The sequence below is a fragment of the Phalacrocorax aristotelis genome, chromosome 2 (assembly GCF_949628215.1).
Source record: "Phalacrocorax aristotelis chromosome 2, bGulAri2.1, whole genome shotgun sequence".
NCBI classification, from domain to species: domain Eukaryota; kingdom Metazoa; phylum Chordata; class Aves; order Suliformes; family Phalacrocoracidae; genus Phalacrocorax; species Phalacrocorax aristotelis.
In genome coordinates, this window is record NC_134277.1 from 18,629,168 (window position 1) to 18,646,749 (window position 17,582).

Here is a 17,582-nt window from a genome sequence, read left to right on the forward strand (position 1 = left end):
GAAGCAGTTGGATATGCCAGATATGCTGTCCCACATGCCACTCCATGGTTGCATGAGTCCTCCCTCAGCCTCCCGTGTTTTAACTAGATAGGGGCAGGTGATCAGCCTCCTCTGGGGTGCACAGATATGCAGATAGACGGCAGTGTGGGTATGGGTGGATGCCCAATAGTGCCTGACTCGTTCCTGTTGTGAAAGGACTGTTTCTCGAAACAGAGCTCCTCTGTGGTTGTAATAAGGCCAGTCATCCGTCAAGCTGATTGCCGCTGAGATAGTAGCAAGGTGTCCTGGTGGCTCTACTACAAGTGCTGAAATAGAATAGTTCAGGGGTTGTGTTATTACTGGGGACGGGGAGTGATGTGGATGTGACTGTTCTCATGCATCTGGTTTTATGGAAGTGCAAGCATTGCTGTCACCTGTATGCCTCACTGCACCTCCTGCATCTGCCTAAAGCTGCCCTCCTCAACATTGTACATGAAAGGGATGCAGTCTTTAAAATCATGTGAAGGAGCAGCATCAAAACACCAGCAGAACTTCAACATGCATTAGAAAACTTAGTTGTAATTGTGTCCTCCAGGGGCATTGCAGCTGTATTTCTAGGTGCTTCATTTGAACTACTGTTGAGCTAACTAACACCACAGGAACAGTGTCTCCAAGGACTTTGTTTAAGAAAAACAAAACAACCCACTCACTCCTGAGTTTGACACTCTATTTCCTATTAAGGAACTTGCTTTCTGTCATCTGCTGGTTTCTGTAAGTTAAGTTTTATCTGTTGGTGGATGTGAAGATTACCATATTTATTTACTTTTTGTTACCTACTGTCCTGTTCATTTTTTGGGGGGGGGGGGGAAGAAACAATGGTATATTATTGCTTGCCATTCCTCTCTCCCTCTCCTCCATTCTCCTGAGCCATCTGTCTTGTCCTGTTGTGTGTGTTTGGTTTTTTGAGGAGCTGAATTCCTACTTGCTGCAATTGAAATAAGCTCATTTGAATACTGGGTTATGTATGTACTATTCTGGAATGCTGTTGCTAACTATAGGCTCAAATTTTAACATAATAAAAAGTAATTATTTAAAAAACCTGGATGTAGTGTGCTTACAACCACTACCAGATAAAAATTTTATAGTTGGGTCCAGGAGTACGTAAAAGTCTAAGCAATATTAGCACCTGTTTATGTGATCACAGAAACTAGGCAGATTTTCTTCACTTACATGCAAGTTCTTTTAAAAACAATCAGTCCTTGTATTGCAGTCCGTTACTTTATTGCCACGAGATCAGTGTGTAGTCTGAGTGCCATGTGAGAGTATGCCTTGTGCTGGGAAGCAAGCTATTACAAAACTGGGAACCACTGATTTCTGGTCTAAGTGTGTTCCACCAGTGTTGTGAGATACGTGCAAGCCCTTGGATGATTTCCTGGTGGAGTGAGTATATTGATCTTTAAGATGCTAACTAGTCAGTAGTGTAGTGCTACATGGTATGAGAAAAGAATTTGACCCTGTAATGGCCATTGTCGTCATCTTTGCTTTAAAAATACTGCGATGTTTGGGAGCTGCCTGAACTATAAAATCTGGGCAGCGGCTGTGTGTTGGAAGTGACTTTCCTAAACATGAGAACTCTTCCTGAATTAGGAACATTTGCAGTCCAGATATTTGCTGGATGTCAAAAGGCCCGTGTAACTCTTGGCTCTACATTTTCGTGCCTTGAGAATCTTCCTGGAGCTGGACAGGCCTGCTAATGACTTTCCATGCTCTCCTTCCCCACTTCCCTCCCTGCTTTGCTGTCCTGTGACATCTCTGACGTCTCCATGTGGAGAAAGCTATTGCAGTGCAGAGCATAGCTTTGGGCCTCCTTCCTTTTGGACCAACCCTTTTGCAGATGCTGACATTCAGTGTGCAGCTGTCTTGCAAACAGCAGTTGAGGTTACCCCATCCTATGGTATCAGAGCACTGTTGACATGTAATCTGTCATACCAGGACATGCTGAGGTGACACTGTAATTTGATCATTTATGCTAAATCTTGTTGTCTTAATCTTACTTGCTCAATGCTGTTTGGTATGATTCTAGGCCTGCCTAGAGAGGGTAGGGAGGGCTAGAGGGCGAGCATCTGGAAAGAAAGGTAGTCTTGGAAGCTCACCTATAAAAGGTCATGAAATTTTAGCATGTTGCTTGTCTTTAGATGTAGGACTATTGTAGTATTCTGGGCTTATTCCTTCAGTTTGATTTGTCAACAATTAGATTAAAAAAACCATTTGACTGTGTGAGCACTCACCAGTCCTTGAGAGTAGACTGAAGAGGTAAATAAAAACCATAGAAGGACCCATTGTTACTGATGTTATGAAAATAAACTTTTTCATACAGTATGAGCTGAAGACCTTTGCCCGAAATAGGTACTCTGAGCTGTCTCGATTCAAAGGCTTGTATGGCATGAAAATCTACCCAGTTCCAAATTTTCACTCCAGTTAGGTTCTGTGTTACTGCCACTCTATTACGAAGAGCATTTATTAGTTACCTTAATATCCTAAAGTGTCTCCTTCCTATTACCACAAAAAAAAAGGTGTAGTCTGTGACTTATCAGTGAGAATGTCCTTCCTAGATCAGCTAAAATTTGTGGGTGGGTGCTGGCACTTCAGAAAGTAAGCAGAAAGCCGTTTTAATTTCAAGCCCCATTACAAACAGAAAGCAAAAGATCAATATTTGAGACACAGCATATAAAGAAACAAATGGAATGTGAGTTCTCTAATTCCCTATTTTCTGCTGTCTAGCATGCCGAAATAGTCATATGCACCAAAGCCTTGGGTAGCTTTCTTAGTATTGAAGAATGAAGACTGTTGTGGAAGTGTCAAGGGTTTCTTTTCCTGGCTGACAGTCTGAGGGTGGCATTAGTCTGTATTTGGAGCTCTGGCTGATGTCTCTGATGCCAGAGCCTGCATGTGTCAGCTCTGAAGAAATTTGTGTGTTTGATGTCATAAGGCAAATCATAGGCACCGCAAGGAAGTTAAAAGTAATTTTGAAGCAACTGTACCTGCTAATACTGTGCAATACTTTACAGGAATGGAAGATGTGGTTTCTGTCTGGGAGCTTGTGTTGCCTAAATCACATTAATCACAGAAAATATCTTGGGCCAAATTTCTTAACATCCGTGCATATGCAGTCTTGAAGTCTTACTAATTCAGTGTACAAGGGTTCTATGAAAACGACATGTGGGCATGTCTGCTTCTGTCACCTTAGTTCAATGTTGCATGTTATTTTGGTTGTATACACAGGCTATAACAACTGACACTAACAATGTATTGTGCCAACATATATGTTTGCTGTGACATCTCTGTTGGATTTGGCAGGAGAACTGAAAATTGTGCTTTCAACAATATTTATATATATTTTGTTTTTTAATAAGGGGAGTGGTCTAGTCTAGAGCCAACATGAATGCTGTTTGCTCCATTGGGCAGAAAATGCTGCTAACAGAGCAGCTGGCGCTATCTTCCCAGGCTCCATCTGTCAGTGTCGGCATTGCTTTGTAAATCACTCTCCTATTGGATAGATTCGTTTCTTGCTATAATGTTCGCAGCCTGGATTAAAATGGAATTCCAAAGTTTGTGCTTTTATTTTTTGTCATTTACTTTTTATTAAAGAAAAAAAAGGTGGTTTTATAGGCTACTTCTGCCCTCCTTTACAGACCTATTAAAGTCTGTGTCAGAGTGGTGTGAATGCTACATCTTGTGGACTTGTCTTAGCTTAAGTAACAAACATGTATGAGTGTAAGGTAGTTATTGGAAGCTTAAACTCAAAGACATGGTTCTCTGCTGTGTACACAGGTTGGAACAGGATGGCACCTGATGATAACCTGTATCAGTGTATCTGAGAAAGGGAATCTTTTTTTAAGAAACATCAATATGCATATTCGTCTTGCATTTTTTGTTATCAAGACTCATACACTTTTACTGCCCTTGGGTGTGTGTATGTGTGTGTATTTATATAAATGTAGGCATGTCCCTTAAACTCGCCTTTGGAATTAATTTCTCCCCTTAATGAAGAAACCTTGCTCCTTCTGCCTTCTCCAAAAGATATAACTATTAGGAAAACTGAAACTCTTAATCAACAGAATGAAAAGCAACTTTCAAGTAAAAGAAAATCTGCAAGGACACAGGCAGATTGGCTAAATTGGTCTTGGCCCATAGAAATGCTAATATGCTATCAAAGCTATTCAGGACTGGTCAGGGGAATCTTATTGATGGAAATGAAGGATTTGCTTCTAGCTGATTGTCTAACATGTACAGGATTTGGGGGAAGGGCCTGCTGGAAACAGAGCTTGTGAATTATAGGCGGTGCTTGTTATGCTGTCCTATGTGTTTTGTTAAACTACAGTAATCTGGTACGTGTCTTTCTCCCTGAGACAGAACAGTCAGTGATTTTTGTCAGGATAGTGTTTCTAAAAAGAAACAGACTGAAATCTTGCTTGTGGGCTGTGGTGTGGTGGTTGCTGTGGTGGTGATCACCTTATCTGGTGCCTTGAAGGAATGCCAGCTTTATTGTGCAAGGTCTTTACCTGGGGAGAAGAGATTTCAAGTTCTACCTGTTCCTCTGCATTTAGTATAGCTGAGTTACTGTACCTTATCTTGGAGAAACTCAACAGACATGGTATTATTTCATACCAATGGGCCTTTTTGTTGTGGATGCTGGAAGGAAGTTCACTTGAGTTGAATTGTAGATGCTAGCCTGGCTGTGTTCGTTGAGGATTTCTGCCTAAGTAGATGGGGAGAATTACTATTTACTGCATGGGCTTGAAAGAATGTCATCATCCCGGTTTTAATTTGGTGTTAATGTAGTGAGAGGGATCTTGGGTTTTAGAACTATTCTGAATGGTTAGGCATCCCTTTGTGCCTCCCCCATCTTTAAATTCCTTCATGCTCCTGGATCAACCAGTTATTTAAGTGGTTCAGAGCTTTGATACTTCTATTTGACACCACCTCTCACTGTGTAGAGAGAGGTGTGTTGGATAGTCTGTAGTATTTCTTGTTTTCATTGTCAGTGAGGGCTCGACTGCCAGTCCCCTGGAGGGAAGGCCTTGGACAGGAGGTGGACATGTTCAGTGACTGCTATATGTTGCTATTAATAGCTCGTAAGCTATTGGGTAGTTAAAATCTTGAGCTTTCAACCTCCCACACAAATTCAGCAATGGTAGAAGAGTACAACAAAATGACAGGTTATGGCAACTCACTTCAGTAAAACACAAACATTTTTCTACGGCGCATATTGTAGTACTGATCTTTGTGACGCAGAATTTTAGTTGAGATTTGCCTGTGCTCTGGAACTTGTGGGTTTTTGGCTTTACCTCCCCTTAGTATGGAGGCTGGGTTTGCCCCGTTTTCAGGCTGTGCTTGTACTAAGTCCCTTCCTGTTCCTTGTCCCCAGGTAAATGCTTTCTTTTTAAATTTCCCACAGTTGTTTTTACCGATGATGGTAAGGATATGAATGGTAAAGCAGGTGGTTCCAGTAACAGGAATGCTGCTGGGGGCTGATCTGGGGCTGATGGGGCAGAAGACAGACATTAGATGAAGTGTACTGGTGACCCTCTGAAGTTTTATCTGTGGTGCTATGGGAGCACTTAAACTACTGAACTAACTTTCCCGATGTCTTACTTTGCTTTCCAGTGGGGGGATTGAGGTGCTGATCAGCAAGGAACAGTCTGTAACTGATAGGCAGGTAAATACCAGGCCGAGTATAGCTCTGTGGATGTTGGGAAATACTCAGTGCATCATTCTCTTGAAGTAAACTCTAGCCTAATGCATTGCAGAGAGAGTTTCTTCAATTCGATTACGGTATGGCATGAGCATGGTAAGCCTGTTCCAGGAGAAAGTTGACAATTCTGATTCATACTCTGTCCTTACCTGGGTGGCATACGTAGTGTAAGCAACCCCTATTTGTAAATTTTGAAGCCTTGGCTTCCCCTGCCGCTCTGGAATGATACATATCCCTTAAGGCTGTATCTGTGTTGAGAGAAATCCTGAATGCTCCTTGCTGAACACCTGCTAGTAATAACCACAGTCTGTTTAGATCTCCTTGGATGGCTTCCAGGTAGGTAGTTGGCTCCTGAAACTTCTTCAGAATATAGGAACTTGTGGCACTCACTGCTGTGACTTGCCAGTTTTACTTTCTTCTCTCATTTAGAACTGATATTCTGATGTAGTAAGTATCAGTAACAGCCAAGGAGTCTACCATGGTGCAACGTGTTTATAAAGCAGTCTAACAAGCTTCATAAGCTATGCATAAGGGGGAATCTGTATCCATGGGCTGCCTACTTATTTCAGTACATAGCTCCTTAGTTATTTACAGTGATCTCAGATTTACTGTTCTTGATATTCAATGTAAATTAGACTTTTGGCTTAGTAGGTGAACATTATCTAGCATGTATGGCATATTTAAACCATTGAAACACATTACTGTGGCTTGGATGTGGAATACTTGGTCTAAGCTGAACAGACATTGTGAATAGTTTAGAAATGCCCAAGCCTTTTGCCATTAGCAGTCAGAAGTAACAAATAAGCCCTTAAGACCAGGTTTGAGTTATTAAAAGCCTTATCAGATCAGTGAACCAGCAATTTCAAGCTTGTCCAGAAGTTCCACATAATGTTACAAGCTCTTGCTTTAGGGAGGTTTGAGTGCTCCTGTTTCCTGAGTGGGGAAGCCACTTCTCAGAAATCTGTTCTTTCCATCTTGGACAGTCCCTAGCTAATTCTCAGGGAGATTGAGTGCTGATACCTAGGAGTCTCCAAGCCACTGCCTGGATGTACATCTTCAGCATTCTATAAAAGTATTTCCAGTTGACTTGAAAAAGGAGGTGCTGTAGATGGTGGCAAACTTAAGCTGAGTTTTGGATGAGTGTTTTTTGTTTGGGGTTTTTGTTGTTGTTGGGTGGTTTGGGGTTTTTGGTGGTGTGGGTTTTTTTGTTTTTAAATTTCATTTCTGAGTTTGGGACCAGATCTCTGAGCTGAAATAGCAAGACCTTAGTGAAGGAGGCAGAACTTCGAAACCTAAGATGTAGTGTCTGTCTTATCAGGAAGTATGCATTCTGTAAATATCAAAGATAGGTAAATGACAACATGAACAAAAGAGAATACAAATGGATGTATTGATGACTTTGGCATAGTTGCATTCTCTGGTGATATGTGATAGAGGTTGCTAAATCTAATTGGCAACTGATTGTAGTAACCCTCATTTTCTTTTTAACCAATTAATGAAAGGTGGAAGTCTTTTTCGAAAAGACAACCAAGATGTAAAACTAAACAATTATCTTGTGTTTATTTGTGAAGCAAACATAAATGTTGAATTTATTAAATGTGCATGAGCAGTAACACCAAAGGCGTATAAAACTGAGTGTAAAGCTGTTCCTGTAGCTTGATTGCTGAGAGTGATCAAGCCCTTGAACAGAATGCCAAGCATCTGAACAGGTATTGGACACTGAATAATTAACAGCTCTGTTTAGCTTAGTGATTATTGGGATCCTTTAGGACAGTGCTCTGTTGGTAGTTTATCCTGGGTGGGTTTTTCTGTGCTTGACTTTGCAAATATTCCAACAGCTGAAGATGAAAAATGTGGAGCAACATACTGAAGAGGCAAATTAATTTGTTTCTGCTAGACCAGCCAGTCGGTGTGATCTGATGAGCTGCTTTCTGACCTTTGTCAAATGGAGCCAGTTCTGGTGGGGCATTTATCTTACAGGGAATTTCAAGCACAGTGAATGGAACTGAAGTGGAAAGAGGGAGAACAGGTAATAAGGGTATGGATTGGTGTGCTTGCAACAGAAGGTTTGCCTTCCAAAGATGCTTTGCAGTGTGAGCTGATGTGGTTTTTGGAGGAAGGTTGTATGTGTAATTGCATGCTGTATGAACCAGAAGATTTTGGAAATGAGCTGAGAGAGAGAAAGCTGGGAGAGCAGATGGCTTGAACACTGCACAGACACTGTTGTGAGGGTGTGCCTATGCGGGTGACAGTTTGCAGAGGTAAAGAAAAAGATGACTGACTGCAACTTGTAAAGATCAGCTGCCAAGTGATGGACAGGTTTCTCATCATTTGACCTTGACATGTTACTGGACTGAAGAATCAGTAAATAAGCTCCTACTCTCTTTTTACTGTGGCAGTTGCTTGGGTGATGAATCAATTTTGACTTAACTATAATAATTATGTATAATAAAGCTTCCTTAAAAAGTTTACAAGTTTGCATTTGACAAAAGTACATGATACTTAGTGTGGAATGCCATGCAAGTTTAACTTTCTCTTTATGTATCCTCTAGGATTATAGGAGCAGTTTTCTTTTTTTAGTATTAAACCTAGTTATGCGAAAGCAATTTTGAACTGCAGTTTTGCCATAGTAACATGACCGTTAAGGGTGAACTGGAAGTATAGGTGGGAGCTTACTTTGATAGTGAAACTTCAAAAGCTGTGATGTTCTGGATTTAAAGAATATTCACTTTGCTACTAAAGGACACTCAAACTTCCATGTATATCAAGAACTACTAGAGAAACAACAGTATCTTTGAAGCTTTTAATATGAGATCATAAAGTAATTCTGAACTCTTAGGAAAACAATTCTGTTGAGAGCCTTCGTGTTGTCTTTTAAACTTGAATAGTTAACAGGTGCTCATGTATTATACTAAAGTATGTGAAGGTATGTTAACATGTGCATTATCTTCTACACTGCTTTTAGTTTTTGTTTAGAGGGAGATGAAAGTAACAGTTGAAGAACATTGGAAATCCCTGCTTCCTCCTGTTGCTGCTACATATCTCTTGGCTTGCTCTTGGCTTCTCTCCTCTCCCTCTTTTGCTGGCTATGAAGCCTTCAGCTTATACCTTGCAGATGCCAGCAGGTCTGATTAAAAAATGCAAAAGGCTATATGTCAAGTTAGTTCTAATCTAAACTGTTAAACTGAAATTGCCTGAACTGTCTGCAAAGCTTGAAAATGTTTGTAACCTTGTTCTGCTAGGAAATAAATACATTCCACATCACAACTATGTTAATCTAATCCTGCTGCCAAACTAGTCATATGAGCAAATAACTAAAATGTTAGGTGCTTAAGAAAATGAGGGCAAGGCATTTGGTCAACAAATCATTAGAGAAGAAGCGTTTTATACACTGAAGTTTTCTCGTTTGACAACACTATTACTGAGTGCTGTGGCCTTGTAACCTGTTAGTGTTCAGTCTAACATTATTTAGTTGAAACTTTGTCATAAGAAAACTGCTTGAGTAAAGACTACAGATCTACACTTGCGTTTACATATAGTTAGAATTGTGTTGACTGCTGCTTTATTGGCTGTGTCTAGTTCAGTAAAACTTTTATTTCAGATATCACTGAAGCGGCTACCTTCATTTTCACCATTGTCCAGAGTGGTAGAAGTTCAAGTATAAATCATCAGTTGTTTTCTTTAAGCTCCAGCTCAGTAGGACAGTATTTTTAAAGTCACTGCTAGTGATGGTTTGAAGTTTAAAATGCCTCTTTGGAAAGCCAGGATGCTTTTGGAAACTTGCTTCTTGAACATTTAGTAGTTGTTTTACACATCATCTACCACTAAAGTTTGTTTTCTGAAGAAGCAAAATGACTCTTACTAATGTTTTCTGACAGCTAGAAATGTCAATATTCTTTTTAGGTGAAAGGTAGCTTTGTTTGCATTTGGAAATACTAAAAAGTGGAGTCTTGCATTGTGTGGCTGTAGCACATGCAATAGCTGTTTTACCTTTTGGCAACAGATTGCGTTAAACTGTTCTATAATGCGAAGCAGCAAGAAGGCATCTGTATGTGAATCCGCTTGAAGGATGGCATCAACCAAGTGTTCTAGTAAGTGTCAAAACACTGCTAGGAACACTATTCATAAATATGAACATATTTCCTGGACTGGGGGGAATTCACCTTTGTTTAAAAAAATCTGTAATTAAAAGGTAGCCTAGCATAGCTTGTGTTGCAGTGTTTAGGGCATACTGCAACTTTATGATGTATATGAATAGCTTGCTCTTTGGTTTTCTCCTTAATGCAAGAGACACAAGAAGGATTCATTATTAGCGGTTACATCTTTTTGTACTTTAACTCAGGTAGATTTAACACTTGTGAATGTTAAACTAAAATATTGAGGTGAAGAAATGAGGTGGGATTTAAGAATGAATGAATGCATGGAAACTGGAAAACACAGGGCTCAGTTGAATGCTAATGGAATTTCTTTGTTTCCTGACTTTGTGTTTAATATTTTAACTGCTCTATATGCAATGTGTGTCAAGTGTTATTCCAAGAAACTAACAACAAAAATAGACAGAGGTCTAGTGGGAAGGGACTACTAATATGAACCTTTCCTTTTGGTTGTGGAGATCAACTGACCATTCCACAAATAAATAAAATGAGGAAGAAACTATGCCAGCACTGAGTCATTATGTACTGCAAATCCTTATGCAGTGCACCTTTCCTACAAAGGGAAGAAAAGAGAATTCTGGATAGCTGCACGTTGCAAGTTGGGTGACATATGAAGTACACGGCCTCCGCTGCCAGCTCCTGAGCTGTGATGCAGAGGGCCCTTCAGGGTGGGGTGCATGTGTGTTTTCCAGGTGGAGGTGGTGTTGGTACCTCCCATCCTGCCAGTGAGAAGGGACTTATTTGGGCCGTGCGATTCAAGTCATGTAAGCACTTGCTGATCTTGGACAGTAACCTGCCCTCTGACTAGGGAGCAGTACCTCAGGGCAGACTGAGGACTTTACCACAGCAAAGTGTGATTTCAGTAGGAAAGTGATCCTTTCATTATATTTTTGCCCTTCAGTGGGGTAGAAGCTGTGCTCCTTTCTGACACCTCAAAATACACGTGTCTTCTCAGTCAATGATGAACTTTCTCAGCTGTCAAGGAAAGTTTATTAAGATTTTGTATGAGACGGGATAATTTCAGAAACACTCCAGTATGCAGGAGGAGCCCTCTGTGCATGCCATCCTGATGCTCTACTCGCCCTTCTCCTGGGCTGTGGGAGTAGTAGTCAGCGTAGCAGGAGGGTTGGCTTTGTAGGTGGCATGTGCAGTAGAGGATGCCCAACTGTGGGAAAATACTTTTTCTGTCTTTTAATTGGCCTGTGCTGTATGACCTCCTAAGAGATGGCAAAAGCTGTGTTTCAGTGTTTCTGGGGAACTGGAAGCTTTTTCGGAAATGAAGGATTGGACAGGCTTTAGGAACTCCAACGAATCACAATAGTGTAGGTTTTTCTACTGAATGAATTGTTTCTTGGCATGTAACTTTATTATGGTTGAATATTTTTCAAGTTCTTTATCTGTTCCTTATTATTGAGAAATTTTTAAACGTAAATGCAGATCGAGTACTTTGACTGCACAGTCAAATCTTCTTGACTACAGATTCTTGTGAATATAGGTTTGTGGTTTTTTTTTGTTGTTCCTGTCTTTTTCTCCCACCCCCACTCTTTACCTGGCCATAAGAAAATGTCTTGTTCTTTTGCTTTACAGGCTCCAGATAAAAGGAAAGCATTAGAAGAGACCAAAGCCTACACAACTCAATCTCTAGCCAGTGTTGCTTACCAGATCAATGCACTGGCCAACAATGTCTTACAACTGCTGGACATCCAAGCATCCCAGCTACGGAGGATGGAGTCCTCCATCAACCATATCTCCCAGGTAATCTTTTTTTCTTTTTAAAATAGAGGACTGACAGCATTGGAAGAAACATTATCTTGTCTCTTATATTATTGAGCTGGATAGTTTATGCTGAGCTCTTGGAATTCTCTGAGTAATGTTATAGAAAACGGTAATGCTTTTTCCTTTTAATATTTATGAAAGCTACTTTATGATGGAGGTTATGACTGAAATAAAACAATTCCTTTATCAAGAAGTGCTGGGATTATGTTTGGTTTCAAGCAAGAGTTAATTATTAAGATTCCAAGATCTGAAGCTGCAGTTCAGGGAGGGGTAGAGAGGAGGATTCTGTTTCTGAAGGAAATCCAGATGGAAGTACTGTATGAGCAGTGGTATTTTATTTAACTTTGCAACAAATGCAGTAATGTCACTTGATTTCATACCCTTGCATGACGTAATTTCGTGAGCTGTGTGGAGAGGGAGAGGGGTTCACGTGCTGCCAAACTTGCTCAAGCCAAACTCTTTCCAAGCCAAGGCAGTTGTATGACTGAGCTGACCTAACTTGTACTGTGACTGCAGTATTGCTAGAGTTGATGCAGGGAGGACATGGAAATAGATGATGGGAAAGAACAGGCCTGTTCCTGTCAGTGGCAGCCTGTGTTCCTTGGCTGAAGCTTCAAATTAGCTGGCTGCTGCTGAGGGGGGAAAGTTGTTGCTGCTGCCTGCCTTGTACCTGATCTGGGGCTGGTCTAATTGTATGGTAACTCAGCCAAAAAATGTCTGCTGTGTTGAACCTGGAAGTGGCTTATTGCATAATCAGCTGTGTGCCATAGTAGTGCCAAGGAAGGGAGGGACAGAATCCAGTCAGTTATTTCACCCTTACATTGCTGTTCTGAAGTAGGCTTGAGGGAGTTGTTGAGGTCCCAGTGCCTGCTCTGTCATGTGCTCCTATTGAAATTCAGTTGGATCTTTGCTGGGCTTTATATCCTATGCCTGAGACATTTCATAAACAAATTTCAGAGGGTTCAACCCCAAATGTTCTTCAGTGCAGCTGGTGAATCTAAAACCTTAATTAGTCAGCCAGTACCCTGTTAGTAGTACACCTTAGACCAAATACTTGAAAGAAAATGCTTCTCGTGGCCTCTGCTGTCTGTCTCCCTCTAGGCCCTGCTGACCCCTGTTTACTGTTCTTTCAGAGTAATTATGGCTTCTAAAATCTTTCTGTTAAAGGGCAGCACAGTGTTTCACTGAAAGCATGTCAGCAGGGGGAAGATTCCAGTGCATGTGAAAGAGCCCTCCTAGTAACAAACCTTTCGAAAAGGCTTGACAAGTTAGTATGTGCTTAGAGCTGCATAGCGTTAAAAGCTGTATCAAATATTTAAAAAGTACCTGCCACTGGAACAGGAAAGTAGGAGGAAGTGCAATTGCTGTAGATAAGTTTCTTGTTCTGTCAAGTATTCGGAGGTTTCTTGATGCTAGAATTATGATACCTCTGAAGAAATGACTGGATAAAGGACTGAACCTACAGGCTTTCTCAAGCATTGGATGCCCTTTTGCACTGAGCACATCTTTCCTTATGTGTTTGAGAGCTGCAGTGTGTGTGAAGCAATTGTTAAATTCTCATTGGCCCACTGATATAACCATGGAAAAAGCCAAAATTTTTGATACTAGCACAAAAGGTGTTAACCCTCTGTACTACTTTGCTGCTTGAATTGAAGGCACTATGCTGAAAGCTGTTGAGTCACCTGATACATGAACTGTTTGCTAAAGACCGTGAACAATCAGTGCTTTGTAGAGCTTTTGAGGAGTGTTTAGCAAGGTCAGTTGCTTGTAGTTTCTATCCTGGTTGGTCTTCCCTGAAACTAATCCTTGCTTCTAAATGAACCTCTGCAGACTAATTTTGTAGAGTTAAACTGGATACAGGTAATGCGCACACACCAGCTTAGCTATTTGCTTTGAAATGTTTCAGTTCAAATGCTTCAGCTGTGTATCTTAAATCTGTTGTGCAGTTGCTTTGATAGGCTGTTTCTAAATTCTCTGAGGTCTCCAGAGTGTCTTTCCCTATGCTTGTATCAGTCATGAATATTTTCATGCCACTAAAGCATGAAGATGAACATATTCTTAGAATGGAATTCCTCTCCATGAAATAAATATTGCCTAGAAAACAGACCTGAGGCATTGCCAGTCAATTACTCAATTCGGGGTTTTGCAACGTAGAACAGATATCTGTGAAATAAGGTACAATTTGATAGTTTTTCTGGTTAAAACACCTTTCTTTATGGAAGAAAGTCCTGTGAGTTTTCTGATCTGCAGACAGTTTCTGTTCCCTTACTGTGTTTCAGTTCTCTGTGCATGTTTTCCAGAATGACTCTAGGCTAAATAGCTGGATAGCTAATCTTGATTAGTAGCCACTCAGTATTTTTCCTAGCTGTGTACCTTCTTCACTGGAAAAAGCACTTATGAAAAGTTAAGTGATGGAGTGGAGTGTTATATTCTTGTACTGGAGCTTAATTTTGCAGATGCAAAGTTTGCTTGCTTTTATAGGAAAAAATTAATTCAACTTTGGTTTCTTCTTGAGAGCAGAGAGGCTTCACATGAGTAATCACACACTGTGGTGAGGGAGCACTGCTCTGAGCACATGGAGGCAGTGAACAGCTCCAGGAATGGCTTTTACGTAGCGGCCAGAGCAAAAACCTGCCCAGCTGCATCTATATTTTCTACAGTCATAGCTGTCTTTCAGCTGTAATTTGTGGATCTGGAGTGACCTGCCACATAATTGTTTACCACACTCCATATACAGAGCTGTGCATATACAGCTCAGCTTTTTGACTTAAACCCTTGATATTGACTTTGAGTTTTGCCTAGCTGACTTGACCTTTCAAAGCTGCTCTGACATGGCAGAGCGGAGACTTGACACTGTTCTGGAGAAGTTTGCAAACCCTTCCAGAATAAGAGATCCTATTCGTCCTCTTAGTCAAGATCTGGGGGGGAAGATAAGTCTATACTTTGGACCAACATGAGTGTCAAGGTTTCACTAAAGGCATTAAGGTTCACAAATGTGATGCTGATCTACAAGAAGGGCCAGGAGGAGGATCAAGGGAACTACAGGCCTGTCAGTCTGACCTCAGTGCCAGGGAAGGTTATGGAGCAGATCATCCTGAGTGCACATACAGGACAACCAGGTGATCAGGCCCAGTCACCATGGGTTTATGAAAGGCAGGTCCTGCTTGACTAACCTGATCTCCTCCTATGACAAGGTGACCTGCCTGGTGGATGAGGAAGAGGCTGTGGATGTTGTCTACCTAGACTTTAGTAAAGCCTTTGACACTGTCTCCCACAGCATTGTCCTAGAGAAACTGGCTTGCACGTGGCTTGGACAGGCGTGCTTTTCACTGGGTAAAAAACTGGCTAGGTGGCTGGGCCCAGAGAGTGGTGGTGACTGGAGTTAAGTTCAGTTGGTGGCCAGTCACAAGTGGTGTTCCCCAGGGCTCACTGTTGGGGCTGATTCTGCTTAATATCATTCAGTGATCTGGACAAGGGGATGGAGTGCACCCTCCGTAAGTTTGTAGGTGATGCCAAGTTGGGCGGGAGTGTTGATCTGCTTGACGGTAGGAAGGTTCTGCAGAGGGACCTGGACAGGCTGGTTCGATGGGCCAAGGCCAATTGTATGAGGTTCAACAAGGCCAAGTACCGGCTCCTGCACTTGGGCCACAACAACCCCATGCAACATCTCAAGCTTGGGGAAGAGTGGCTGGAACCTGCCTGACAGAAAAGGACCTGGAGGTGTTGGTAGACAGCTGGCTGAACATGAGCCATCAGTGTACCCATGTGGCCAAGAAGGCCAAAAGCATCTTGGCTTGTATCAGAAATAGTGTGGCCAGCAGGAGTGGGGAAGTGATCGTGCCCTTGTACTCGAGGTGCGGCCTCGCCAGTGCCAAGTACTGTGTTCAGTTTTGGGCCCTTCACTGCAAGAAGGACACGAAGTTGCTGAAGTGCATCCGGAGAAGAGCAACAAATTTGGTGAAGGGTCTAGAGAACAAGTCTTCTGAGGAGCAGTTGAGGGAACTGGAATTGTTTAGTCTGGAGAAAAGGAGGCTGAGGGGAGACTTCATCGCTCTCTACAACTGCCTGGAAAGAGGTTGTGGCAAAGTGGGTGTTGGTCTCTTCTCCTAGGTCACTAGTAATAGGACAAGAGGAAATCACCTCAAGCTGCATCAGGGGGATTTAGATTGGATATTAGGAAAAAATTCTTCACCACCAGGGTTGTCAAGCATTGGAACAGGCTTCCTGGGGAAGTGGTTGAGTGACCATCCCTTGAGGTATTTAAAAGACATGCAGTCATGGCACTTAGGGATATAGTTTAGTGGTGGATTTGGCAGTGTTAAGTTGGACTTGATCTTAGAGGTCTTTTCCAACCTAAATGATTCTATATATACCTCTAGACTCCCTACTACAAACTTTCGCTGGCAGTCATAGTTATATTGCATATTTCTGTCAGTTCCTATTCGGTGCTTTAGTTTGGTTTTTTATTTGCCTTGAGAATGGCCATACTTAGAAGGGAAATTGCAGGTAGGAGTTGAGTTAGTTTTGACGTAAGGTGTGAAAGCAGAGCCGGCCCAAGTGCAGTGCTGTTACGGTGTGCCATCTCAACTTTCCTTATGGGACACTGGTGTAAAAAGGCAATGGAGGAAGGACTTGAGCCGCATGTGGTTCCTAGCGATCACTGCTGACTTGTCCATCCACAAATGCGAGGTAGCAGCAGAGCAGCAGTTCTGCTATAGTATAGATTGCCTTCGGTTGCAGTGACCAAAAAGAAATTTTCCTTGAAGAAGACTAAACAGCAATAGCCAGGTGTTTTGCTTTCTTCATAGCATATGAAGGCTAAGGTGCCTGGAATATGTAGTATTTTCTTTTGTAGCAATTTTAGGGAAGACAACTAAATCCATGGACTGGGCAGTGAAAGGGGAAAGGAGAAGCTGAGGGTCAGCCTGCAATGGGAGCCACCAGGAAGGACCTTGCACATTGAGGACGGGAAGGAATGAAGACCTTAAAATTCAGCATCTGTAAAGGTGTGCTGCAACAAAATAAACTCAGGATTTTTTTTGTGTGCCCTGATGACAAAGCAAGACACTGTATATTTGTGCTCTGAATGCAGTTTATGCTTCATTATGTTTCTTTGCTGTGTGTATTAAATGAAATTCTAGTTTGCTGTTTAAACTCCTGTCGTTCATTTGTATCATTCTTGCATGGCTCCATGAGCCAATGAGTTAATTCTTTAAAAAATAAAATTAAAAAATCTTCTCATATACCTCCCTTCATTCTGAAAACCAGTGTCTTTTAGTAGAGAAGTTAAAAATTCAGCTCTTCATAGTTTGAATATTTGACAAGAGAAAACTGCTTCTCTAGAAATTTGGGCCTATGTTATTTTGCTCTTTTGACAAACTGTTTCTCGGTTGTTCTCCCCTCTTTCTCTCCTCCTCTTGGAAATGAGCATACTTAAACATGTACTTTAAGATAATTTTTTTTGCTGCTTCACTCCCACAAATTTCAAGAGAGTGAAGATGGGACAGCCAGATTCGTCAGAGGAGAGAGAGGTCGACAGGGACATTCTTGTTTACTGTGTCAAAACTGAAAAATGTAGCAGATCAGGGCTCACATTAATGTCAGAGCAGCTGCAGTACTGGGTGTAGCAACTACTTTTTTTTTCCCCTAGGCATAAACAGTTTTTAAATAGCTCAGTATTTAAATCCATGACTCTTGAGGCATGGAGCAAGCAATAGACTCCTTTTTAAGAAACGATGACTTGCACCAGGAAACACTGCACCCCTTAAACATTCAGTGTTAAGGTATTCTTCTGCATCTGAAGCTCTCCTCTAGTGCGAAATAGGGAGTATTACAAAATTGTGTTCTGAAAGCATAACCCTCAGCAAAACAAAGTGCATCTTTTGTCACCATTAAAAGTTAGAAACTTCTAGAACTAA

At 41.4% G+C, this 17,582-nt stretch overlaps 1 protein-coding gene across 14 annotated transcripts in view; it reads left to right on the plus strand.

Moving 5' to 3' along the window:
* ABI1 (abl interactor 1) overlaps nucleotides 1-17,582 on the plus strand; it is an 84,119-nt gene that overhangs the window by 12,514 nt on the left and 54,023 nt on the right. For all 14 annotated transcript variants that reach the window (XM_075082600.1, XM_075082607.1, XM_075082604.1 and 11 more), the window contains exon 2: nucleotides 11,476-11,643. In XM_075082600.1, coding sequence (XP_074938701.1) covers nucleotides 11,476-11,643 — 168 coding nt within the window. The remainder of the gene's footprint in view (nucleotides 1-11,475; nucleotides 11,644-17,582) is intronic.